The sequence below is a fragment of the Monodelphis domestica genome, chromosome 1 (genome assembly GCF_027887165.1).
Source record: "Monodelphis domestica isolate mMonDom1 chromosome 1, mMonDom1.pri, whole genome shotgun sequence".
NCBI lineage: Eukaryota > Metazoa > Chordata > Mammalia > Didelphimorphia > Didelphidae > Monodelphis > Monodelphis domestica.
In genome coordinates, this window is record NC_077227.1 from 101,771,329 (window position 1) to 101,798,407 (window position 27,079).

The 27,079-nt window shown below is 39.2% G+C and overlaps 2 protein-coding genes across 6 annotated transcripts in view; one reads left to right on the forward strand and one right to left on the reverse strand.

Moving 5' to 3' along the window:
- NRAP (nebulin related anchoring protein) overlaps window positions 1–6,272 on the forward strand; it is an 88,179-nt gene extending 81,907 nt beyond the window's left edge. For both annotated transcript variants that reach the window (XM_007478982.3, XM_007478983.2), the window contains exons 39-42: window positions 941–1,048; window positions 3,436–3,747; window positions 5,097–5,228; window positions 5,783–6,272. In XM_007478982.3, coding sequence (XP_007479044.1) covers window positions 941–1,048; window positions 3,436–3,747; window positions 5,097–5,228; window positions 5,783–5,986 — 756 coding nt within the window. In that variant the 3' untranslated portion in view covers window positions 5,987–6,272. The remainder of the gene's footprint in view (window positions 1–940; window positions 1,049–3,435; window positions 3,748–5,096; window positions 5,229–5,782) is intronic.
- The window catches only part of HABP2 (hyaluronan binding protein 2), an 84,120-nt gene continuing 63,190 nt past the window's right edge, over window positions 6,150–27,079 (reverse strand). For all 4 annotated transcript variants that reach the window (XM_001377787.4, XM_016427786.2, XM_007478981.3 and 1 more), the window contains 7 exons: window positions 26,620–26,791; window positions 25,804–25,901; window positions 21,647–21,899; window positions 19,873–20,015; window positions 18,410–18,544; window positions 9,204–9,340; window positions 6,150–7,068 (listed from right to left, as the gene is read on the reverse strand). In XM_001377787.4, the coding sequence (XP_001377824.2) occupies window positions 6,886–7,068; window positions 9,204–9,340; window positions 18,410–18,544; window positions 19,873–20,015; window positions 21,647–21,899; window positions 25,804–25,901; window positions 26,620–26,791 (1,121 nt within the window). In that variant the 3' untranslated portion in view covers window positions 6,150–6,885. The remainder of the gene's footprint in view (window positions 7,069–9,203; window positions 9,341–18,409; window positions 18,545–19,872; window positions 20,016–21,646; window positions 21,900–25,803; window positions 25,902–26,619; window positions 26,792–27,079) is intronic.

Here is a 27,079-nt window from a genome sequence, read left to right on the forward strand (position 1 = left end):
ATGTGGAGCTCTACCTGAGGACCTCCTGAAGGACATGATTACAAATACCTGGGGGGTGTGTAAGTGCAACTTGAAAGGGAAAGCATAAAAGGGGACCCTGATAGAGGAAGATATTAAATACATGGGGCACATACTCAACCAGGGTTTTTGACAGTATATTAAATGCAAGTGAAGGCTCTTGCCTAGATGTTGGCACCAGGGGTGGAAACTAGATTTAGGGTACCTCAGAACAAAAAATGGATTGTATGGCATCAAAGTCAGTTTGAAAAGGTTTCCCATAAAGCCAGAAAAGCTAATGAAAATACATATGCTGAGACTTTAAGACCAAGATATTGGAAAGGTTTGAAGAGTCATTTTTTCCCCTTGAAAGTGTTCCTTCTGATGTTCAGATGCTACAAAACCCAGGAGGCTGTGTCAAAAGTCAATATGGAGGGGTGTTATGGGTGGTAGAATCAGACTAAGAGCCCTGATGAGATCTGGGTTCTAGTTCTGACTGTAATGCTAGTTCTGTGACCTTAGGTAAATCGATTCACATCTCTGAATCTCCATTTTTATCATCTATCAAATGAAGGAAGTAATATTTTTGTCATTTTTCAATTTGTGTCATCTCACAGTTTCATAAACTGTGGAATATTATATATGTTTCAAATGTTATTTTTAAATGCTGATTGCACAGTTTCATAGACTATCAAGAACTCCAAAGTATTTTCCACAAAGTGGGTGCTCAATGAATATTTGCTGAATGAGTGAATTCAAGAGTGAACAAATTCCCAGAATGAAGCACTGATCACTATTCTTGTCTGCGTTTAAAGATCCCAGTCTAAAGTAACCACAAATTCAGGAAGGCATTTGGTATTTGCAACAAATTTATGGAGCACTTAAAGCAACTTATTCTCTGTCTGTCTGTCTGTCTGTCTGTCTCTTTCTCTCTCCCACTCAGAAATCATATAAGACTTCTTGGGAACAGATCCGAGCAGCTGGCTATGACTTCAGGCTGGATGCTATCCCTTTCCAGACTGCCAGAGCCTCCCGAGAAATTGCCAGTGATGTAAGGAACCCTGACCTAAGCCTCTTTCTCTGCATCCACTATCCCAGACTATGTAGCTTTACTGTGATTTGGAAACAGATAGCCAGAACCCAAGGAAAATAGATCCCACTTTGTTCCCTAGTTATAGATTTCAATGGAAACTATTCTAGACCTTAGCCAGGAGTTATTTGAAAGGGATGTATTGAAAAATGACCTGCTTAAAAGTAAATAGTGCATAAAGTCAATTAACAAGGAGCTGAATCATGTACTTTATACCACCAACAACAACAACAACAAAAAAAAGCTTCCTTTGAAGGGAACTCCTTGGATTATAGCATTTTACCCTAGAATGGGAAAGCAGTAACTGTGAAAAGAGACATTCCTCTTCCTTCTGGAGCCATATATAGAAGAGAAGGGAAAGGGAATAAGCATTTATATAACACTGTGCTAAATACTTTTTATAAATATCATCTTATTCTCATAACAATGCTGTGAAATAGATACTGCTATCATTCCCATTTCACAGTACAGAAAATTGAGGTAAACAGAATTTAGGCCCCACCAAAAAAGAGTTAAGTGACTTGCCCAGAGTCACACAGCTAGTAAGTGACTGAGGCCAAATTTGAATTCAGGTCTCCATGATTCCAGGCCCAGAGCCCTATCCACTGAGTTAGATAGGAAGATAGATAGACAGAGTGATAGATAGATTGAGAAATAGAGAGCTAGATAGATGGATGGATAGATAGGTGGATAGATGGGTAGATAGATAGATAGATAGATAGATAGATAGATAGACAGACAGACAGACAGACAGATGGATAGACAGACAGACAGATAGGTGGCTTGATAGATAGATAGATAGATAGATAGATAGATAGATAGATAGATAGATAGATGATAGATAGATGGATGGATAGACAGACAGATAGTTGGATAGCTAGTTAGCTAGCTAGATAGCTAGATAGACAGATGGATAGATGGATGGATGGATAGATAGATAGATAGATAGATAGACAGACAGACAGACAGACAGACGGATAGATAGATAGATAAATAGATAGATAGATAGATAGATAGATAGATAGATAGATAGATAGATGATAGATAGATGGATGGATAGACAGACAGATAGTTGGATAGCTAGTTAGCTAGATAGATAGCTAGATAGACAGATGGATAGATGGATGGATAGATAGACAGACAGACAGACAGATGGACAGATAGATAGATAGACAGACAGATAGATAGACAGACAGACAGACAGACAGATAGATAGATAGATAGATAGATAGATAGATAGATAGATAGATGGATAGATAGATGGATGGATAGACAGACAGATAGTTGGATAGCTAGTTAGCTAGCTAGATAGACAGATGGATAGATAGATAGATAGATAGATAGATAGATAGATAGACAGACAGATACATACATACATACATATACATGTGCTTTGTGTATTTATATACAAAAACATAGACACAAATAAGTGCATATATAGGTGTGCATCCTAAGTCAAGTATGGACTCCAATACTTACTAGCTATGTGAACCTGGGCAAGTCATTTAACCCTATTTATCAAAATTTTCTTTATTTGTAAAATGAGCCTGAGAAGAGAATGGCAAACCATGTCAGTATCTTTGCCAAGAAAACTCCAAAAAGGAGTCATGAAGAGTCAGACATGGGGCAGCTGGGTGGATCACTGGATTAAGAGCCTGGCTTAGAAATGGGAGGTTCTAGGTTCAAATCTGGCCTTAGAAACTTAACTATATGACCCCAGGCAAGTCACTTCACTTAACCCACACTGCCTAGCCCTTACCACTCTTCTGTCTTGGAGCTAATATACAGTATTAGTTCTAAGGTGGAAGGTAAGGGTTTTTTAAAAAAAGAATCAGACATGACTGAAAAATGACTGAATATTAACAATTACATATATGTATATATATTTAGACCATAAATCATAGTGACTGGGAGTCCATTGAGATGGTCTGGTGAATAAGGATGTCACCAATGAATATTATATTAATTATATTATATTATGTTATGTTGTGTTATATTGTTATGTTACGTTATACATGTTATATTGTCATCTATGTTATATAATATATCATATCATATATATTGATACAGATATCAATATATATTATATATTGTTATGTACTATACTACATTATACATCATATTACATTATCTTATATCGTATATATTACATTATATTTATTGCACTCCATTACCTCATCTTACACTTCATTATATCGTGTTATATTACTATATGCCATCATATGCTATGGCATTGAGTGTTCTGTCATATGTCATGTTCTATTCTGTGCTGCATCCCGTTACACTGTATCCCATCACACCTATGGTGCCAGTGAATGGTCAGTGAAGTCCTGCCTCCTTTCCTGCAGTTCAGGTACAAGGAGGCCTTCCTGCGGGATCGGGGCCTGCAGATTGGGTACCGCAGTGTGAGTGACGACCCGAGGACGAAGCACTTCCTGGCCGTGGGGAAGCTGCAGAGCGACAACGAGTACAAAAGGGAGTTCTTGAAGGGGAGGTCGCAGTTCCAGAGCCGGATGGACCAGCCTGGCTTCGTCCAGGCCAAGCGGAGCCAGCAGCTGGCCAGCGATGTGAACTACAGACAGCCCCTGCACCAGTACACCTGCGACCCAGAGCAGCTCCACCTGAAGCATGCCCAGAGAGCCCACCAGCTGCAGAGCGACGTGAGTGGGAGACTCCCGGCTCCTCCCCGGCCCTCGGACCCTTCCTCTTTTTCATACTCTCCAGGCTCCCAAGTAGCTCGAGCATCCCTAACCTCATTAACTCATTCTACACGGATAGGACGCAATAGAAAGAGCATCGGAGTGGGCAGCCTGAGCGTAGTTGTGGACTAAGGGATGGAGGAGGTTTCCATCAGGAAGACCTGGGTTCAAAACCTTCCTCAGACATTTATTATTGGATTAACCTGGGCAAGTGACTGTAGGCCTAGCGTTAGAAGGAACCTCAGAAGCCATTTGGTCTAAATCTCTCATTTGATAAAGGAGGAAACTGAAGCTTATTGCCCAATGTGACCTAGATAATGAGTCTGAGGCAAGATTAGAACCCGGCTCCTCTGACTCCAGGGCCAGCAGAAATCTCTAGGTGTGACTACTCTATAGGTCAGTTCCAATTATTCTTTTACTAACAACGTGATGGGTGATCCATTGAATAGCTTCAAAATGTTTCAGTGGACCGTATTTCAATCACTCTTTAAAGATATTTTGTCCGGGTTAGTGCCCGGCGTTTTAATGCTATGACTGTGGCGTGACACACTCCAGGGGAACATTAGATAGGATTTGGTTCTATATATTTCACTGGAGAGTGCTGGGCAGTGTGAAACTTGGTTGACATAGAAACATAGAGAAAAGGGATTTTAATCCTTTTTGTGTGTATGTCATGGGTTCCTCTGGCAGTTTGGTGAAATTTGTGGACCTCTTCTTGGACTAATATTTTTAAATGCATAAAATGAACTATGTAGGAATACAAAGGAAACCAAAGATTAGTGAAGATAACTTTTTCCCCATCCAAGTTGATGGCCCCCTGAAATCTATTTACAATCCCATGAGGGATCCATAGACTCGAGGGTAAAAACATGGTATAGAGCATGAACATTGAATATTAGTCATTTTAGAGCTCATTCAGACCAGCCACCCTCATTTTACAGAGGGAGAAACCGAGTCCCAAAATGGGAAGGTCCATTGCCCAAAGCGATATGGCTAGTTTGTGGCAGAGGCAAGATTAGAATCTAGGCCTTCTAATGTCCATCCTAGTGTCCTTTCATACTTTCTCCTGTTGTAGCTAATTCCCCCCAATGAAAAGAGGGAAGGGAGAATGCCACGAGGAGTCTGTAAGTCATTGAGTTCAACTTTGGATAAGAGGGATCTTTTTGTACAAGATGAAGAGTTTCATGGCATCTTTCATTGGCAGAAAAAAATTCTTGACTCATAGCTATGTTTTTATACATTATCTAACCCATCAAAATCACCCCAAACCCCAATGATGTGTTCCTTTCTCTTTCCCCACCCCCATCCAGGTCAAGTATAAATCTGACTTGAACTTGACTAGAGGCATTGGCTGGACTCCTCCAGGCTCCTATAAAGTGGAAATGGCTAGAAGGGCTGCTGAACTGGCCAATGCCAGGGGCCTAAGACCTCAGGGTCTCTGTGTAAGTATTTCAACTCCAACTTGCCTCAGCCAGTGGGGCAGCTGTAAAAGCCACAAGCTCATCCTGGTTTCCTCTTGAGTTTATTATTGGCTGTCACTCAAGAAATGTGAAGCAACATGCCAATAAGGTACCCATTTTGCTGTGTCTGAGATGACCAGGCGTAGGAACTCCAAATTCAGTCTACAAAGGGCTCAGCTCTTGTTGACCTGAAGTGGAAAACTGGGCTGGGCTACCTTAGCACCAAGCAGGAGCAGCCTGCACTTCAGATCCACAACTTATTTATTTTTGTTGAAAAGATCTCAGGGACTCAAGTATTGGAAATAGCTTTTGTTTGTGGCTTCCTTAGAGGAGAGAGATCATGTCCAAATGGAGCACTGGATTTTCCATCTCTCTTCTCTTGCCTTAAGAGTTTGGGTTTTGGTTTGGGGGCAGGGGTGGGGAAGGGGCTTTGGAAAAGGAGAAGGGGAAATTGTACATGTTTCTAGGGTATCTTAGACTCTTCTTCTTAGGAGGGCTTTGGATTTTACTCAGATGAGTTCCTTTGATTTCCACAGGCAGGGCCTGATCCCTCTGGGGAGGAAGACAATAACCAGGGAAATGTGAACCCAGATGCTACTGAGATTCTGCACGTCAAACGGAAGAAGGCCCATCTGCTTGTAAATGAGCAGCCCCCATGCAGAGTGTATGACAAAGAAACTGGACACAGAAGTAGCCCCCTTCTCTCTATCCCTCAACCTCCTCAAAAAGGCACATTTTAGACTCCTGAGGCTCTGAGAAACCAGCCTCACATGCCAGGAGGGGTTCTGAATACCCAAGGCACATGACAGTGCTCACCCCCTCCTCACAATTTTTCAAAATCATCCTTGATAGATTAGGGTCTCTTTCTTACTTTTTTCTTTAAAAAAAAATTTGAACACAGTGTTATCATGAAATGAAATATAGATCTTTATTTTTCAATTCAATATTTTAATATCCCATATTGAACATTGGTTCTGTCTAGCACTTGGTCCATGTATGATGGTAAATAAAGGTTGTCAGACGTGACTGTAGTCACTTTGGTTCATTCTCTAAGGATCCGTGTTATAATTGTTCTTGGGTTGGACCTGTGCTCTAAGAATGCTGATTTCCAGACTACAAAGTCATATGAACTGAAGGAAACAATCCAAATGAACTTGTAGTCTTTTCCTTGATTCTCTTGGAAATGATAGAAGACAATTGGGGAGGGGGCAGGAGCAGGTGTGAAGAACTATTGTAAAAATGCTAGCTTGAGAGTCATGAAGGACAAGACAGATTCAGTATAAACTAAGAAATTGTGTCTATTCAGCCCCATTGAAGCTTTTTAAATTGATTGGCTCTATCTGGGAAGGACCTTGGAGACCACACAATCTGATGACACCCCCCTTTATTGTACAAATGAAGAAATTTTAGACCCCAAGAGGGGACGTGCCCAAGGCCAGCACAGCTAGTTAATGGAAGAGTCAGGAATAAAACAGGTTTCTTGGCTAATCCTGATTAATCCAATGTTCTTTCTTCCTCTGATTGCTTGCTTCTTGGGAGTGGACCTTCTTTGTTGGTTTTAGCTTTGGCCAACAAGGCAATGATGTAATGAAGAGGAGTAGAGTGATGAAGGTGCTGTAACTTTTGCCTCTATCAGCTACTAGTTCAGGAACCATCTAAATGATTCAGATTCTTCACGAATGGTATCTTTGATCCAGCTGTGGAACTTGGGGACTAGAGTATAGACTCCTGGTTTTTTTCCACATTGAAAGCCCCAGCTCACAACCCCATAGAGATAGTATTTACCATCCCTTTCACAGGTTAAAGGGCCACCAGAATCACCCTAGAGGAAAATAAAATAGTTAGCCTTGTCATAATAACAGAATTGTTGGTGAGGGGATAGGGTGGGTGGGGGTTCTGGTGTCTGCCCTGAAGGTGATGCCAGAAAAAGAAAGGAATGAATATTCATTACTCTCAAACCTAAGAAAGGAACAGAAAAATAATTGTATATTTTCCCGTAGAGCTTGTTCCCTACCTATGACCCCATATCCAACCACCAAGACTTTTTGACCATCCTTGTGGTTGGATGGGTAGCCCCCAGAGGCCATCCCATCTGTGGCAATAGGGAATAGGGATATAATGGATGATTCAAACAATGGATAACCCACAATCTTCACTTTAATCATTAGCATCAATTTTCTAGCTTCTCATACTATATATAGCATAACAACAGGATGGAAAAGATTCTTTTGAAAATCTGAAGAAGAGACATTGGTATTATTAGGGCCAACATAGTAAAATAAAAAGAACCCTTGACTTTGGTTGAATTTCCTCTTTCATTACTTATTTATACCTTGGACAAAGTAATATTTCTCTTTCCTTCAGTTTCTTCATCTCTGACCTGGAAATTAGAAATACTTGCACAATTTACCTTCCAAAGTTGTCATGAGGAAACCAACACATTGTCCATGACTGATGACATGTGAACATTTTACATCTATAGTCACCCATCTCTCTGATGAAAGGAGGGAGACTTTTTTTTTCCCTCATCGCTTCTTTTAAACCAAGTTTGGTCATTAAAATTATACACATTGTTTTATTTTCTTGTTCTGTTGGCTTACATTATTGTGTATGTTATTTTTCCTGGAATCAATTCTTAGGTCTTCTCATGTTTTCCTGAATTATTCTTATTTGTCATTTCTCCTTAATGCAATAATATACCATTGGGTTTAATCATTCCCTAATCAATGGATGGACACTCTTGCTTTGTTTCCAATTCTTTACTACCACACTAGATATCGTCACAAATATTTGGCTACATATAGCATAGTTCATTCTGTCTTTGAATTTCTTTGGGTATATGCTAGAAATAGGTTCTCTGGGTCAAAAGATTTGGAATTTTTAGTTACTTTTCCTCCTGCATAAATACAAGTTACTTTTCACAATGGCTGGAACAATTCCCAGCTCTATCAACAGTGTGCTAGTGTGTCTGGCTTCCTATACTCTTCCATATTTTTTCTTCTGTTTTTCAGTTTGTTGGTTGTGTTTCTTCTTTTTTTCCTATTACAAATTCTAAGATGGACACACCACTTCCACCTAAGCTTCTAGTTTCCCTGCCCCAGAGATTAATTTTCTTAGTTTATCAAAACAGGTTTCGAATAACAACAGTTCAAAACTTCATCTACCTTTTTTAAGCATGAAAATATCACAAAGAGAAGCCAAAAAATAATTAGCTTCTCTGTTTTTGGAAGAAATAAATATTTAGATGACAAAAGTTTCCTATTTGAATTTTATACCTTGACTCTAGGCAAATATATAAATCAAAAACCAAAAACCAATCAGCCCTTGTTAGATGCACTCCATCCCTACCAAGGAAACTCTCATTTCTATATATTTAAAGCAACATCTTAGAAATTTAAATCTGATTCTTAGATATCATCATAATGGGATGTTTAGTTCTCAGATTTGCTTTTCTCTTCTGTAACCCTTGCCTTCGGTTGCAACAGTGACAAAAATAACCACCTGTCCTTCTAAGTCTTTCATTTCTTGTCCAAGACTGTAAATCTCATCCATGCTTTCTGATTTATGTCTGGAAGTATTCCTGTGAATTACCAGAAGTACCCTTCTAATTCCCAGCCCAAGGCTTAGAACACTAAATCCTGTGGATTTTCATGGGATTTATAATATTGACATGAATGGTGTCAATAAGCCCAAGTGCATGCAGTATTATATGCCTGTCATTACATGGATTCTGACATACTCTTGTTCAAATGATTCTTGAAAATGCTCAAATGTTCTTGAAACACAAGGATTATAAATTGAAATGGCATGGTTAGCCTATAAGGATCCTTTCCTTCAGTGTACGTCCCTCCCCTCAATGTAGGGGTTATATGGAGTTCATTCAATAGTAATACAATTTTTTTACAAAACATCCCCCCATCCCACCCAACCCAATTTGATTAGTGAAATATGACATACTTGGCAGGAGTCGGTCCCCTGTATGCCTGCACAGATCATGGTGTCATCAACCAAGTTATCATATTGGTCAGGTGCATTACAATGAGATTTGGAGATCAGTTTGACGTTGGCATCCAGGAGATGTTGAGACTCTTTTCCTACATAAGAAGAAAGGACAAATGTCATTCTTGGTGAAACAGAGAATCCTACTACTCTCAAGGTTTTTGGAAGAAGTCACAAAATTTGGGAAAGCAGGAAGAATTTTCTAAGAAGCAGAAAGACTTGAGAATATTAGATATCCTCTTAAGCTAAATCAATATGTTAATACTTCAAGAATTCATGATTTCAGGGGTCAAATAATTCTGTCCAGTATAAGGCAGAAAGCAAACCAATCCTCTATTGCTTAGTAGATGTCTTAAGAGAATTACCTGGGACTCATAGAGGGCTTGAGTGAAGTCATATACCTAGTAAATGTTAGAGTCAGAATTTGGACTCAGGTCTTCCTGACTCCCATTCAAATACTCTATCCATGAAATCAGATTACCTCTCCCTTCAAGATAAATAGCGCCTCCCCCATAAATCAGATTGTCAACTGTCCAGATTCATAATTTTCCTACTCTCAAAATATGGAAACCAACTCATATTTTCTTTGGTTTGTATCATCAGTCTCTAGTTACAAAGGTGTCAAATGATCATTGCTGAGATTGATAATATTCATAAAGGAGAAGTGGACAAGATGCTGAATTTGAAATTAGAAGATAGGTTCAAAACGTGATGGTCATTTGCTTTCTATATGATCTTGGGCAAATTATTTAATCTCTTCAGTTTTTTCATCTATAAATGAGAGAAGTAGACTAGATGGTCTTTAAGGGTTCTTAAAAAGAAAAAAAATTTAAATTAAATGAAAAAGATTGCATTTAACAAAAATTTATTGTTATCTCTTTCCTCCATGCTCCCTCAAGGATTAGGGAGAAAGAAAACCAGAACTTTGTGACATACATGCTTATTCAAGAAAATAAAAATCTGGCATTGGTCACATCCAAAAAATATGTCTTATTCTATTATCTGTCAGGAGTTAAGTAGTATGCTTTATCACTGGTTCTCTGGAATTGTGGTTGGTTATTACATTGAGAGTTATTACATTGTCTTTAAATGTTGTTATTTTTATATAAATTATTCTCTGGGTTCTGCTAACTTAACTCTGCATCAAGTCATCAAAGTCTTCCCAGGTTTCTTTGAAACTATCCTTTTATTAATTTAAAAAGTACTATTATCTTAGCATTTCATTCTATTAATATACGTTAATTTATTTAGGCTTTCCCACTTCATGTTCAAATTCTAGGTTTCTAGTTCTTTGTTACCACCCTCCCCACCTTCTATCTTCCCAAAAAGCTGCTATAAATATTTTTTGTACATGTAGGTCCTTCTCTTTGTTTGATTAAATTAAATTAAATTAAATTAATTGATAAAGAACTATGTCAGAGGATATGCACAAATTAGTGACTTCTGGGGCATGATTACAAATTGCTTTTCTAAATAGTTGAACCAATGCATCAGCTCCTAACAGGACATTAATGTGCCTGTTTTTCCACAGAATCTCCAACATTTGACATTTTCTTAAGGTTGTCAAGGAAATATTTATGAAGTACTTGGTAAACCTTAAAGTGCTCTATGAATATTATTTGCTATTGTTACTATTATTAGCTTGAAATTTGTGATTTGGGGGCACCAAATAAATTTGTATCACTAGAGAAGTATTGCATATTTCAACTACATTATTTAAAAAAAGGTCATTTAATCACAACTAGGAGGGCCCTTGGAGATCAGCATCTGGATCATTCAGATTGTGAGCTCCCTTGAGGAAAGGACTGTTTTTATCTTTGTACCTGGAACATAGTAGGCACTTAATGTTTTTCATGCAGGGGCATTTGTGATTTTTTGTTTTATGTTTTACCTTTTAGCAATCATATGATCAAAAATTTAAATGTATGTTAGTTGTGTGAGCTTAATTAATATTTAATTGTATTCAGCTTCAATTAAAGTTATTAATTGATCTTAGTCTGTTAGCATGACATTTGATGAATAGTAGCTAGCAGATTAAACCCTCATTCTTATACACTAGTTAATAAGACACCAATTTATTTTTGTTAAAATCTTTAAGTAGTTTTAAACTCAGTATCAGATGGCCTCTATACCCAGAACTTAGTTTAATTCCTTTGTTTTTATAGATTAGGAGACTGACATCTCGAGAGGTTCAAATGATTAGTCCATAAATAACACAGAAGAAGGTGGCTCTTCTGATTCTAAAGAAAGAGGAAGCAATGAAATGAATGGGCTTATTAAGAACCTACTATGTGCCAAGTTTTACATACATGTAAAGCCAAGTGCCTTAAAAATATTATTTCATGTGATTTTTTCAATAACACACTGGGAGGAACATATAATTATTATCTTCATTTTATAGTTGAGGAAACTTAGGCAGCCAAAAGTTAAGTGGCTTGACCAGGGTCATACAGTTAATTAAGCGTCTAGGCTGAATTTGAAATCAGGTTTCACTGACTCTAACTGCATCATCCTATCTACCTACTACCTTTAAGCTAATTTTCTCTTGTTATTTTAGCAATGACATTTAGCTAAATTCTAACAAACTAGAATTTTATATTATCCATTCATTTATTTATTCAAAGAATATTTGTTGGAGGACTTCCGGTCAATATGGCGGCTTAGAGAAAGCTAAAGTTCAGATCTCCGGAAACCCTTCCCTACCGAGCTCAAACTATATGCTCCTAAGGCACCGAATTTCAAAACGAACAACAGCATAGACCCCGGGAATCCTCCTCCTGGATCTGGACCTGGATCAAAAGGTAAGGCCCCCCCCAAAAGCCAGAACACGAGATCTCTCGGACCTAAGGGGTAGGCAGAAGGAAGGTCCCAGGACCCATCCCCCCAACCCAGAGCGCTGAGTCTGAGGCAGCAGAGGGAACCTCAGAGCCTCAGGGCCAGCTATCCTGAAGGCCGCTTCCTGAAAACAACCTGACCCAGTCAAGGGGGCACCCAGATGGCAGGGAAACAGAGAGAGACGGGGAGCCGGTAACCCCCTGATCAGATCCTTCCATCTGAGTCTCACCAAAGGTCCCTGCTTCAGGGCATACTCAGTCTGAGGTTAATCCTATCACCAGCCCTCAGAGCTCCAGGAAGCCACGGCCCCTCCCCCCTCAGAGAGCAGGGTCCTCTGAAACAACAATAACCCTCAGGGCTGGCAAAAGGGCCTCAGGAGCCAGCTATTCTGAAGGCTGCTTCCTGAAAACAATGAGAGGGCACCCAACACAGAAAGCAGGGAAACAGAAAGAGACGGGGGGAGCCTGCAGCCCCCTGGCTGGATCCTTCCATCTGAGTCTCACAGAAGGTCCCTACCTCAGGGCATACTCAGTGCAACCTAGAGAAAGTTAATCTTATCAAGAGCCCTCAGAGCTCCGGGAAGCCACAGCTCCTCCCCCCTCAGAGTGTAGGCTCTTCTAGCCGGCTAAGGCACAGAAACAAACACCCCGCGGAAAGGGCCAAGCCAGGCTCAGAGCGTGGAAGTAAGGCAATGGAGAAGCATCAGAAGCATCCGGAGGGAACTGAGGAGGTCAGTAACACAGAAACACCAGCAATTCCTGGCTTCCCCAGGAAGACAGAATAACAACTGCATAGAATGGACAATCTGCCTAGGGCTAAAACCTCTGAACACCAGACAGAGATAAGAAAAGCTAGGCCTCCCCACTCAGATAGAGATGGCAAACTCCACAGAAGCACAAAAGCCCCAAAATTCCAAGAAAAACAAGAAGAAGGGGGCGAATTTGGATACATTTTATGGAGCAAAAATACAAAGTACAGAGGAGATAGAAGAGGAAACACAAGCAAATGCTCCAAAAACTTCCAAAGGAAATGGAAACTCTGCACAAACCCATGAAGAATTTGAATCGGAAAGGATCAAAAAGATGGAAGCCTTCTGGGAGGAAGAGTGGGAAATAATGCAAAAGAAATTCATGCATCTACAAAACCAGTTTGACCAAACTGTAAAAGAAAACCAGGCTTTAAAAGTCAGAATCAGGCAACTCAAAGACAAGGAGCAAGAATTAATAAAGCAAAGCTGAAAGACCAAGAAATTAGAAGAGAACATAAAATATCTCACTGACAAGGTGACAGACTTGGAAAATAGAGGGAGAAGAGATAATTTAAGAATAATTGGACTTCCAGAAAAGCCAGAAATAAACAGCAAACTTGACAGCTTAAAACAAGATATAATCAAAGAAAATTGCCCAGAGATTCTCGAACAAGGGGGCAATACAGCCACTGACAGAGCTCACAGAACACCCTCTACACTAAATCCCCAAAAGACAACTCCCAGGAATGTAATTGCCAAATTCCAAAGCTTTCAAACAAAAGAAAAAGTCCTACAAGAAGCCAGAAAAAGACAATTTAGATATAAAGGAATGCCAATCAGGGTCACACAAGACCTTGCAAGTTCCACTCTGAATGATCATAAGGCATGGAACATGATTTTCAGAAAGGCAAGAGAGCTGTGTCTTCAACCAAGAATCAGCTATCCAGCAAAACTGACTATAAACTTCCAAGGGAAACTATGGGCATTCAACAAAATAGAAGATTTCCAAGTTTTTGAAAAGAAAAGACCAGAGCTCTGTGGAAAGTTCAATATCAAAAAACAAAGAGCATGGAATACCTGAAAAGGTAAATATGAAGGAAAGGGAAAAGGAGAAAGATGTTATCTTTTTCTTTTACTCAAACTCTCTTCTATAAGGACTACATTTATATCATTCTATATATACTAACATGTGTGGGAAATGTAATGTGTAAATAGGGGGAAAAGAAAGACCAAATAGAATAATCTTTCTCACACAAAGATTCACACGGGAAGGAAAGGGGAAGAAAACTCCTATAAGAAGGAGAGGAAGAGAGTTTTTACTTAAACCTTACTCTCAGGGAAATCAACTCTGAGAGGAAAGAACATCCAGATCCATTGGGATCTTGAATTCTATCTTACCCAACAAGTGAAGGGAGAAGGGAAAACCAAGGGGGGTAGGGGGGAGGGAACACAAAAAAGGGAGGGAAGAAGAGGGGGGAGGGAGGGGAACAAAAAGGGAGGGACTAGAAAGGGAAACATATCAAGGGAGGGGACAAGGGGGACTGATTTAAAGTAAATCACTGGACTAAAAGGTAGAGCTGAAGAAGAAAGGTTAGAATTAGGGAAGGATATCAAAATGCCAGGGAGTCCACCAGTGACAGTCATAACTTTGAAAGTGAATGGGATGAACTCACCCATAAAACATAGACAAATAGCAGATGGATTAGAATCCAAAACCCTACCATATGTTGTCTTCAAGAAACACACATGAGGCAGGTAGACACCCACAATGTCAGAATTAAAGGATGGAGTAAGACCTTCTGGGCATCAACTGACAGAAAGAAGGCAGGAGTGGTAATCATGATATCTGATAAAGCCAAAGCAAAAATAGACCTGATCAAAAGGGATAGGGAAGGTAATTATATTTTGTTAAAAGAGACTTTAGATAATGAGGAAATATCACTAATCAACATGTATGCACCAGATAATATAGCACCCAAATTTCTAATGGAGAATTGAAGGAAGAAATAGACAGTAAAACCATATTAGTGGGAGACTTAAACCAACCATTATCAAATTTAGATAAATCAAATCAAAAAATAAATAAGAAAGAAGTAAAAGAAGTGAATGAAATCTTAGAAAAATTAGAATTAATAGACATATGGAGAAAAATAAATAGGGATAAAAAGGAATACACCTTCTTCTCAGCACCACATGGCACATTCACAAAGATTGACCATACACTAGGTCACAGAAACATGGCACACAAATGCAGAAAAGCAGAAATAATAAATGCAGCCTTTTCAGATCAAAAGGCAATAAAAATAATGATTAGTAATGGTACATGGAAAACCAAATCAAAAACTAAATTGGAAGTTAAACAATATGATACTCCAAAATCAGCTAGTTAGAGAAGAAATCATAGAAACAATTAATAATTTCATCGAGGAAAATGACAATGGCAAGACATCCTTTCAAACCTTTTGGGATGCAGCCAAAGTGGTAATCAGAGGTAAATTCATATCCCTGAGTGCATATATTAACAAACTAGGGAGAGCAGAGATCAATCAATTGGAAATGCAAATAAAAAAACTCAAAAGCGATCAAATTAAAAAACCCCAGCAGAAAACCAAACTAGAAATCCTAAAAATTAAGGGAGAAAGTAATAAAATCGAAAGTGATAGAACTATTGATTTAATAAATAAGACAAGAAGCTGGTACTTTGAAAAAACAAACAAAATAGACAAAGTACTGGTCAATCTAATTAAAAAAAGGAAGGAAGAAAAGCAAATTAACAGCATCAAAGATGAAAAGGGGGACATCACCTCTGATGAAGAAGAAATTAAGACAATCAAAACCAGGCAGGTCAAAAACAGAGAAAGAAAACTATAGACCAATCTCCCTAATGAATATAGATGCAAAAATCTTAAATAGGATACTAGCAAAAAGACTCCAGCAAGTGATAAGAAGGGTCATCCACCATGATCAAGTAGGATTTATACCAGGGATGCAGGGCTGGTTCAATATTAGGAAAACCATTCACATAATTGACCACATCAACAAGCAAACCAACAAGAACCACATGATTATCTCAATAGATGCAGAAAAAGCCTTTGATAAAATACAACACCCATTACTATTAAAAACACTAGAAAGCACAGGAATAGAAGGGTCATTCCTAAAAACAATAAACAGTATATATCTAAAACCATCAGCTAATATCATCTGCAATGGGGCTAAACTAGATGCATTCCCAATAAGATCAGGAGTGAAACAAGGATGCCCATTATCACCTCTACTATTTGACATTGTACTAGAAACACTAGCAGTAGCAATTAGAGAAGAAAAAGAAATTGAAGGCATCCAAATAGGCAAGGAGGAGACCAAGTTATCACTCTTTGCAGATGACATGATGGTCTACTTAAAGAATTCTAGAGATTCAACCAAAAAGCTAATTGAAATAATCAACAACTTTAGCAAAGTTGCAGGAGACAAAATAAACCCACATAAGTCATCAGCATTTCTATATAACTCCAATACAGCTCAGCAGCAAAAACTAGAAAGAGAAATCCCATTCAAAATCACCTTAGACAAAATAAAATACCTAGGAATCTATCTCCTGAGACAAACACAGGAACTATATGAAGATGCAGATCAAAACAACTCTGAGGTATCACCTCACACCTAGCAGATTGGCTAACATGATAGGAGAGGAAAGCAGTGAATGCTGGAGGGGATATGGCAAAGTAGGGACATTAATTCATTGCTGGTGGAGTTGTGAACTGATCCAACCATTCTGGAGGGCAATTTGGAACTATGCCCAAAGGGCGAGAAAAGAATATCTACCCTTTGATCCAGCCATAGCACTGCTGGGTCTGTACCCCAAAGAGATAATGGATAAAAAGACTTGTACAAAAATATTCATAGCTGCGCTCTTTGTGGTGTCCAAAAATTGGAAAACGAGGGGATGCCCATCAATTGGGGAATGGCTGAACAAATTGTGGTATATGTTGGTGATGGAATACTATTGTGCTAAAAGGAATAATAAAGTGGAGGAATTCCATGGAGACTAGAACAACCTCCAGGAAGTGATGCAGAGCGAGAGGAGCAGAACCAGGAGAACCTTGTACACAGAGACTAATACACTGTGGTATAATCGAACGTAATGGACTACTCCATTAGTGGTGGTGTAATGGCCCTGAACAATCTGCAGGGATCTAGGAGAAAAAAACACTATTCAGGCAACTGCCTGACTACAGTAGTTGAGGGGACATGACAGAGGAGAGACTCTAAACAAACACTCTAATGCAAATATTAACAACATGGCAATGGGTTCGAATCAAGAACACATGTGATACCCAGTGGAATCACGTGTCGGCTATGGGGGGCAGGGGGGGAGGAAAAGAAAATGATCTTTGTCTTTAATGAATAATGCTTGGAAATGATCAAATAAAATATTATAAAATTTTTTAAAAAGAATATTTGTTGAGGAATATTTAATATGTACTGATGGAGTGTACTTGGAATTGGGGCAGATACAATTTAAAATAATGCAGCACCCCCCCACACACACACACACACCACCCCGCCATAGTAGTTTGAAGTTTAGACTCCAGACATTTTCTCTTCTCTGGTTTTAAAAGAGTCTGACATTAACACAGGAAGATACCAGGAGTCTTCAAAAAACCAACAAGTCTTCCAGCGTATCCATAGATGAATACAGACTACTTACTTGGGTCATGTATCTCTTCCATCCCCACAAAATTTCTGAATGAAATAATTTCAGAGATTGATAGATTTAACCTCAGAGGCCAGTGAGTCAAGTCTGACCTGGCAGAGAATTCTCTTCACAAAAATATCTAACAAGTGGTTATCCGGATTTTGTTAAAAGACCTCCAGTCAGAAGGAACCCCTTCTCCCCTTAATCTTACTTTGGGGTAGCTTTAGATGTTACAAAATTGGTGCCTCTTACGTCAAGTCACAATCTGCCTTTCTGCAATTTACAGCCCCTAATGCAAGAAGGCAGGGAAAAAATTTTAACTTGAGGAATATTTATTTAAAAAAAAAAAAGGTTTTCTGGTTAACCCTGAATTAACTAAAAGTCAGTTGAAATTCCCTGTTGGCCAATCCTAGTGGTTAACCTGAAAATTATACACATGTTTTGTTTTGTTTTTTTTTGTCATCTCTTAATCCATTTAAACCTGTTTTTAACTTCAACTAAATAATGAGGAGATGAAGGGGGAGAGGAAAGGAGAGAAATCAATTTTTACTATGTTCCTAAAATAAAAGCTAGGTTTGAAAATAATGTAATTTTTAATTCTCATCAAGTAATTGAAATAAAACTCCAGGTTCCTCTTTTCTGGAAAAAAAAAAGATGACCTATAATACCATAAATACAGGGCCCTGTTTTTCAAACATTGACTAAGAATGGGCGAAGATAAATAGTTTGTGTGGAAACTTATCGATATTTTCATTTCAGTTTTAGAAGGAGGGATTCTGTCTCTGAGGTCTGATGTTTCGTCCCTGAGGAGACTTGTTCAATCCAACTGGGGACGTATGGGCACAGCAGGGAGAAACAACATTTATTCATTGAGGATCTTACCTGTTGATGTCTTTCCCCATCCAGAAATGTAGCATTCTGTCCCAGTAGGAAATGGTTCCTCAGATAAGCATACCGTCTTTACATATTTAGTTTCTTGAGCACAATGGCCATTCACTGGCTTTAATTTGAGCAAAGCTAGACAACAAAAAAAGGAAGAAATGAGAAGCTGCTATCAAGAGAAGAGGTGGGGGTAGAAATATCTGGATTTTGTCATTCATGTTAGTCTATGGTTAATCTTCTAAGAATCAGGGACTTGCTTCATTTATACTTTGGTGATGACTTCTGTGCAGTAATGGGTGTGTAAATGGCAACTAATGTTGATACATTCATTGCTTTACGATATAAAATACAGATTATCTCATTTGAGACTCATAAATGGGATATTTTCATGCTGTTTTATAGTTGAAGAAAATAACATTCAGAGAAATTAAATGACAATCAGACAGGATTCAAACCCAGGTCTCCCCTATTTCTAGGTACAATACCCTTTTCACAACTATACTAGGCAGGTATGTAGAGTCATAAATGACAGGGAAGCTCTTATTTAGCAGACATGCATATAGTTTGATTTTAGGAAGTTCAAAAAATTTCAAACTTCCCATATATTTTCTCTATCTATTTGGTGAGACCTGAAATATCTTAATGCTTGTTATTCATCTAGCCTAACAATCTGATCTCTGTTAAATTTTAAATCTTGCTGGGAAACATTTTAAATTGTTATCAGTCATTACCACTATTAAGTTAGTTTCAGATCCCTTGAGTCCTAAAGTTCTAGAGAGCTTCAGAGTGTTCATATCTGACAACTTTTAGTCTTCAATCAATTAAATGGTAGGTGGGAAGTCTGGTTGCTCCCTACTCATACTGTGATAGCCAGTTGTAAGGTTTATCTCTAACATAATCACACCTGTCTTTATCCCCCAACATTCCCCTCTTCCCTACCTGGCAACTGATCAAGCCCCCAAACTCCCTACCAGAAGGAAGTGGAGACTCTAGAATTGGCATCTCAGGGCAGTTAAAACCTACACTAGCTTTACCCACAGGAGCTGCCCAAGTACCATTGTCTCATTTCCTGTTCCTCAGATCACATCACCTCAAGGGTCTGCCTTTGGGGGGAGTGACCAGTGAGTAAGGGCACCCCCCATCACTCCTTTCTATTTGGGATGAAGAGTGAACAAATGTGTGTATAGGTGGTGATCTGCATCTCTCAGGGGCTGATCTGTATCAATACAGATTGTTCTTTCTCCGTGAATTCCTTAAAACAATGAAATTATAAGCTTGGTTCCCTTCTCCTATCCACCGCACAAATTCAAATTAAGCATCATTTTAAAGAGGTTCCTTAAATGCAAATGGAAACTTCTAGGCTTTACAATGTTTACAACCAGTAAGGTTTCTAGAATTTTTCATATCCAAGCACTCAGGAAAATACATCCAAGAATTGTGACCCTACGATAGAAGATACTTGCCAATATCATTATAGGGAACCTCGCTGTCATCATAATAATCTGGGTGGGAAAATATCTTCTCCACCTTAAATGTCTGTTCACTGACTTCAGGCTTAATCAGGTCTTGATCACCAAGAACAACCCTTAGCTCCTTGGCTTTTAACCTATAAGAGCAAAATTAGAGAGAGGAGAGAAAGTTGAAATAAATGTCCTGCTATTTTTTTATTTGGAAAACCCAGGCAGAGTTGGGCAAATTGTTGAGTAGACCCAAGACAGTGTTATATATTAGAATGATATACTAATTGGCTCCCAGAACTATTTGTGTGGTAAGAGATCACTTCTTCCATCTAATTCCATCAATGTTACCAGTGGCTTGAATTGTCAGGGAAATTTTCAAAATTTTAGTTGATAGTTATATCTTTTATTGCCAGTTGGTCTGATGCTCCCTTAGCAGCTTAGATAACCAGGGCTAGATTCTACTTTCCTAATAACTCTTATATTTGCCCTCTTGTCTCCTTTATCACTCCCACCACTCTGGTCCAAGTCCTCATCACTTGTGCCTGGACTACTTTAAGAGCTTGCTCGTGGGTCTCCCTGCCTCACATCTCTTCCCCACTCCAGACCATCCTGCACTCATTTGTCAAACTTATATTTCTATAGTATAGGTCTGTCACCTCCTCCTGCCCTTCTAGTCTAATAGATATAAAATCTTCAACTTGGCATTCAAAGCCTTTCATGATCTATCCCTATCCTCTTTCCTTTTACCTCACTCCAACCCTCATATTCTGTAATCCAGTGACACTAGTCTCTTTGTTTTTCCTCACATCTCTTAACTCCAGGCATTTTTACTGGCTATCTTCCATGCCTAGAATTTTCTCCCTTCTAATTTCTTCATTTCTTCATCCTCTCTTATCTAGCTTCCTTCAAGTCTCAATTAGATTTGACCTCTACAAGAAACCTTTTTTCAATCCCCCTGAATGCTAATGCCTTTCCTTTGAGGATGATCTTCAATTTATTGTTTTAATTTTGTCTGATTTGATGAAAGACTCCCCCAACAGGTGATAAATTATTCTATTTCCTTGTAACACACATAAAATTAATAATGGGGGTTTCCTGAAATGGCTAGCTATTTCAGAGCAGAGGGGCTGCTATCAAATTTTATTACTCTGGCAACTGTCTATGGATAAGATAGACCAGTCTTGGTTCTGAATTTATTAACTTTCCAGCACTGGGATGATTTCTTTTGGAGAAAAGGAAACCTCCCTTTTGAGGGAGGTATTGATTCAAGTAAGTAACATGAAAGGACTGGATGTTTAGAGCTGAGATTGAGTAGTTTGGTAAGAATAATGCCAGGATTTGGAGACCCTTTAACTTTTTTTCCAATGGCCTTGGAAGATCTCCTTCCCAAGTCATGTGTCCTCAGTGACTAGTAAGAATTCTCCCCAGCAAAATGGAATAAGAATGTTCCAAAGAATGTAACTAATGGCAAAGTGTTTAGGCCACCATATCTCAAAAAGGATTCTTTTCTTGGAGAAGAATCTTATCCAAGTCAAGAAGCCATAACTCTATTGTCCAGTGATAACACTTCAATAGCATTTAATGGTTAACAAAGCATCTTTCCTACAACATGATGAGGTATATAATAGAAGCATCATTTTCTCCATTTTACAAATGAGGAAGGCTCATAGAAATTGAGTTTCTTGCCTATGATCACTCGGCAGGTAAGGATCAAAACCCTAGACCTTTTCTATGTTCTGGTTATGGAAAAGTGGCCATTTCCATATCTTGAACTTACATTACACAGTGGGCAGCAGTGACAACCCAACAGGGATCAATGAGTACGCCTCCACATAAGTGCCCTTTGGGTGTTGGGATCGTCTCTGGTGGAATCATTCGGAGAGATGCCTGCCAGGGGTGTTTGCCTGGATTACTCTTGAGACCTCCATAGATCCTTTTGATTTTTGCATTTATCTCTGGCATCCCACAGGTGCTGAACATTTGACTTGAAACAGTGAGCTCAATAGGCTTCCATGGGGACTCAGAGACATCTGTGGTAATAGAGCAAAAACAGAATCTGAATAACATCATAACTACTTGCCCTCTGACAGTTCCATCTTTCTTTTCCAAGAATTCAGGGAATAAATATGGACTAATATGGATCCATTCTGGGGCACCAGTCTTGGGGTGATTTTTTATGATCTAGTTTATTTAGTACAATCTCTTCGTTATTTAGACAAGGAAATTGAGGCCTGGAAATTAAAATGACCAACATTGCAAGCTATTCAGTGGAAGAACTGAGACTAGGAACCTTATGCCCTACCTCATTAAAAAAAAAAAAAAAGCTTTGCAGTTTCCCAGGGGCTTTAGATACACTATCTGCTTTGATTCCAACAATAGCTCCAAGAAGTATGAAAGGGACAATAGCTCCAAGAAGTATGAAAGGCATTTTAGATGAAGAAACTTATAGTCAGAAAGAGAATATAACTAATAATAATAACTAGCATTGACATAACCCTTTGTAGAGTCTCCAAATGTTATTTCATTTTATCCTTGTGATAAATCTGAGTGATGGAGCAATTATTATCATCTTTTTATAAATAAGTAAACAGAGCCAGACAGAAGTTAAGTGATTTTCCCAGAATCATATAGATAGTAAGTGTAAGAGACTGGGTTTAAACTCAAATCTCCAGGTTCAGGACTCCAAGCAATGTACACTTTAACTGAAAAAGCAGTAAAATGAGAGCTCCGGTTCAGGCTTCTGGACCTTGATCTCTTTTACTTCTGCCCCATGGCCAAGGGTGCTTATGGGGGAGCTGGAACCCCCTGGACCCAAATGACAACAGACCAGGACAGGCGCCTACACATATCCAAGGCCAAAGGTGCCTATGGGGGGCTGGAACCCCCTGGATCCAAATGATGGCCCAAATGACATCAGATTAAACCCTATCACAAGCACCTACACAAGGGGGTTATGGTAATTGGAACCCCTGAGCACCAAACAACATCAGCCTGACGCCCTGTCCAAGGCCAGGGGTACTTATTAGGACATCTGGTTCCTTCCAATTAACAGCCATCAGGTGTAATTCCATTTTTCTATGTAGAGCAACCCAAGGTTTCCTGTCCATCTCCTCAAACCCAGCCTAGGGGAGAGGGCAGAGGGACCTTGACTTTTCAGTATAAAAATCCTGTCCCCCACTATTCCAGGGAAAGGTGGTTCTACTCCCCCAAAAGCAGCAGCAACTCCACTACCACCAAATGGAGCCACTTCTCCCCAAAAAACCCCAATAAAAAACTTTGCCTGAGATGAACAGAGCTTGCATGACAAATTCTTTTGGAACAAGACTGAACCCCCAACACGACAATATTTTAACTTGTTCATAATGATGGTTTCTCACTGGCTTGATCTTAAACAACTATCTTAAAAGAAGAGAGAAAAACCCTCAGTTCACTGTCATTGAATTTGCTTTAATGTTTCTCTACAAATGGTTTTAAAAAATACTAGGCTAGAGACAAGGAATAAAGAGGACCTAAGGGTTCCAGAGGACAGTTCTCAGGAAGAAGCGATGTCTAACAAAGCACAGAGTGTTAGCCAATATCCTCATCTAAGCAATGAAAACCTAATTTCCCCCTAAAAACCAGAATTCAGTAAGTGTTAAAAGACCTAAACCTGAGGGCTTTCCCTGCTGCTTTTTGTACCTCCTTGTGGTAATGGTGAAAGTGGGGACCCTGGTGGCAAGAGAGGAGGTAGACTAGACAGGCTCATTAACCATAATCAGTCTTATGGGTTACTCAGAGAAGGACATGGTGGAAACAAATGGTTTCTACAAAGGCTGAGAAATGGATCAAGAAGGTTTTCATGGAAAAAGAACAGGGAGACTTTGAGGTTCTCCTGAATCCCAATTGAAAAGAGTGGGAGGAAGAAGAAGAGGATGTGAAAGACCCAGAAAAATCCATAAATATGAACATCATTAAAAACAGAAACCAATGCAATTAGAGACAGAACTGTGTCACCTCAGTTAGAACTAGATTTTTTTTTAACTTTAAAATACCCATATAAATGGGGACAATCCTACCAGAATGTAGTCTGCTGCCTGTAGCTGCTTCTCTGTTGACTTGCAGGCTGGCTGGTGGAGCCAGGCTTTTTGAAGAGTGAGGTGGGACTGGGGAGTGTGGACTACTAGTAGGGGAGGAGCTGCTCTCCAAAGATGCTTTTTTGCTTTGTTGATCGTAGGTACTCTGTTATCCAGAGGAATAATGGCTCTGATTCTATTTAGTCATCTACATAGAGGAAGATCTGGAAGGAGGACACTGCCGTGGTCACTTTAAATGTATCCTTGGCTGAATTGGTTATAGCCTCCTAGACTAATAAAGGCAGACTAGCCTCACTGGGTTTGCTTCCATCCTGAGGTCTTACTGGTGCAGTGGTTTCTGGCTGCTGCTTACACAAGCAGGTTGAGTGCCATACACAGACTGCTCTGAATACGAGAACTAGATGTTCTTAACAGCAGCAGTGATGGTATCCTAGGCACTTGCATCATATGCTTGGATATGTTGATTATAGCCTGAGGTGTAGTTGTTTCATGATCAGTAGCTCACCCAAGGATTATAGTCCAATGACACCTTTTGTCTCCTTTCTCATTTTTTGGTGGTGCTAGGCCTAGAAGAAGACTTGAGTTCAAATGCAACCTAAAATAACGGCTAGCTATATAAGTCCCTTATTGGCTATTTGTTTCAGTTTACTCATTTGAAAATGGTAATAAAACTTCCAGATTTGTTGTGAGGATTGAATGAAATGACAATTGTAAAGTGCTTAGCACAGTGTCTGGCATTTTTCTCCTTCCTTCCATCTTTCCTTCCTTCCTTCCTTCCTTCCATCTTTCCTTCCTTCCTTCCTTCCTTCCTTCCTTCCTTCCTTCCTTCCTTCCTTCCTTCCTTCCTTCCTTCCATCTTTCCCTCCTTCCTTCCTTCCTTCCTTCCTTCCTTCCTTCCTTCCTTCCTTCCATCTTTCCCTCCTTCCTTCCTTCCTTCCTTCCTTCCTTCCTTCCTTCCTTCCTTCCTTCCTTCCTTCCTTCCTTCCTTCCTTCCATCTTTCCCTCCTTCCTTCCATCTTTCCTTCCTTCCTTCCTTCCTTCCATCTTTCCTTCCTTCCTTCCTTCCTTCCATCTTTCCTTCCTTCCATCCTCCCTCCCTCCCTCCCTTCTTTCCTTCCTTCCTTCCTTCCTTCCTTCCTTCCTTCCTTCCTTCCTTCCTTCCTTCCTTCCTTCCTTCCTTCCTTCCTTCCTTCCTTCCTTCCTTCCTTCCTTCCTTCCTTCCCTCTCTCTCTCTTTCTCTCTTTCTCTCTCTTTCTTTTCTTTCATCCTTCCTTCTCCTCCTCCTCCTTTCTTTCCTCTTATTCCTATATCTCCTTCTCCCTCTTCTCATTCTCTCTCTCTCTGTCTCCATCTGTCTTTCTCCCTTCAGATACCATGGTTTGGCCATTTTTTTTGTATTCCCTAGGCACAGTGCCTATTACATAATAAGCACTTAATTAACTTAATTGACTGTTTTTGTATCTGTAGCACTATGCCTAACACATAGTGAGCACTTTAATGATTGTTGATTGATTAGCTACACTGTCTTAAGAGTCTTTTTTTTCTTATTCCTTTAAAAATAATAATTTATTATTTTTAAGTTTGAAGTAACAAGAATTTTAAATTTTAATCAGTTACTCCTATTCTTCTAACTTTGAGATTTGGTGATTCTATGATCCCTGTTAATCCATCCTTTGAGTAGAGACTTCTAATGAGTGAGAACTGTACCTGGAAGGGAGAATCTCTAAGCTGTCTTCCTGTTATATAATGGTTTATGGCCCTGCCCTTTGTACATATGAATATTATACAATATTTGTATGTTTATGTAAATATATATGTATATAAGCAAATATCCATACATTTAGACTTCCACCAGCCTTACCTGAGGATGAACAAGGAGTGACATCACAGGACTCCCAAATCACTGTTTTCTTGTCTAATTTAGCAAAGCACCAAGGACTTTTGTCACCATCTGGATTCCTGAAAAGAATGCATCCCAAAATAAGTGAAACAATAGGATCAAAGGATCAAGGAACCATTTGAACAAGACTAGGGCTATCTAGTTCCTATTTCAGTTACTACTCCTGGAATCTTAGGAGGAGACCATAGAAATAAATCAGGCTCCCAACCCAGTGCATGAATCCCCTCTGGAGAGTCCCTCAGCAGTAGCACTCCACCTCAACTAGAAGTCCCTTACATTATGATTTGGAGAGAAGGAAACTAGATTACTGAAAGGTGATCACAATCTCTCTCTGTTCCTTTTTTACCCAGCATAAAAAAGGGCTGAAATGTCCACCTCCTCACTATGATTGCCATTCTTCTTCTAAGAGTTCCTCTAAACATGCCATGGAAAATTAAGGGGTGGTAGAGTAATAATAATAATAATAATAATAATAATAATAATAATAATAACAATAATAATAATAATAGGCATTTATATAGTACCTCCTATGTGCCAGGCACTTTAAGTACTTTTATTATCTTTTTTTATTTGTACAACAAACCCTGAGAGGTAAGTGCTATTATTGTTCCCATTTGCCATTTGAAAAAAATTGAGGCTAAGGGACTTACCTATGATCACACAGTCAGTGTCTCGGGCCATATTTGACCTCAAACTTTCCTGAGTCTTCTGTCCATTACAAGAATAGGAGAGGAAGGAAAAGAAATAATTCCTGGAGACAAATAATGTCTCTTTTACCTGCAATAGTTGTGTTCACCAATATCATGTTTCTTGGCATCTTCCATAAATATGTTATAAGCCTCATCTAAGAGAAGGTAAGAGTTCCAGTGAAGACAAGTGAGGTGGCTAATTGTCTTACTGACTTTCCCCCGGTAGTTGAGGCCATTGCCTTCATAACAGTCATCAGGACCTCCAAGAGAGAACACACACGTATAAAAATGGTTATCCTTCCATCCCTCACTTGGGGAAGGGGCTGGGTATCTGCTGGCAACAGGGGTAATGTTTCTCCTGTAGACTTTTGCTAACCTGAGTGCCAATGACCATGTCCCAGAAAGTAGATGGCTTGAATATTCTAAACCTCCCACCAGCATTTATAAAAAGTCATCTTAATATGTAGAGAACTGATCACGAACAAGTTCAGGATGAAGTGCCCTGCTAGCCCAAATGAACATGATGAAAGTCACATTCAAACTGGTTA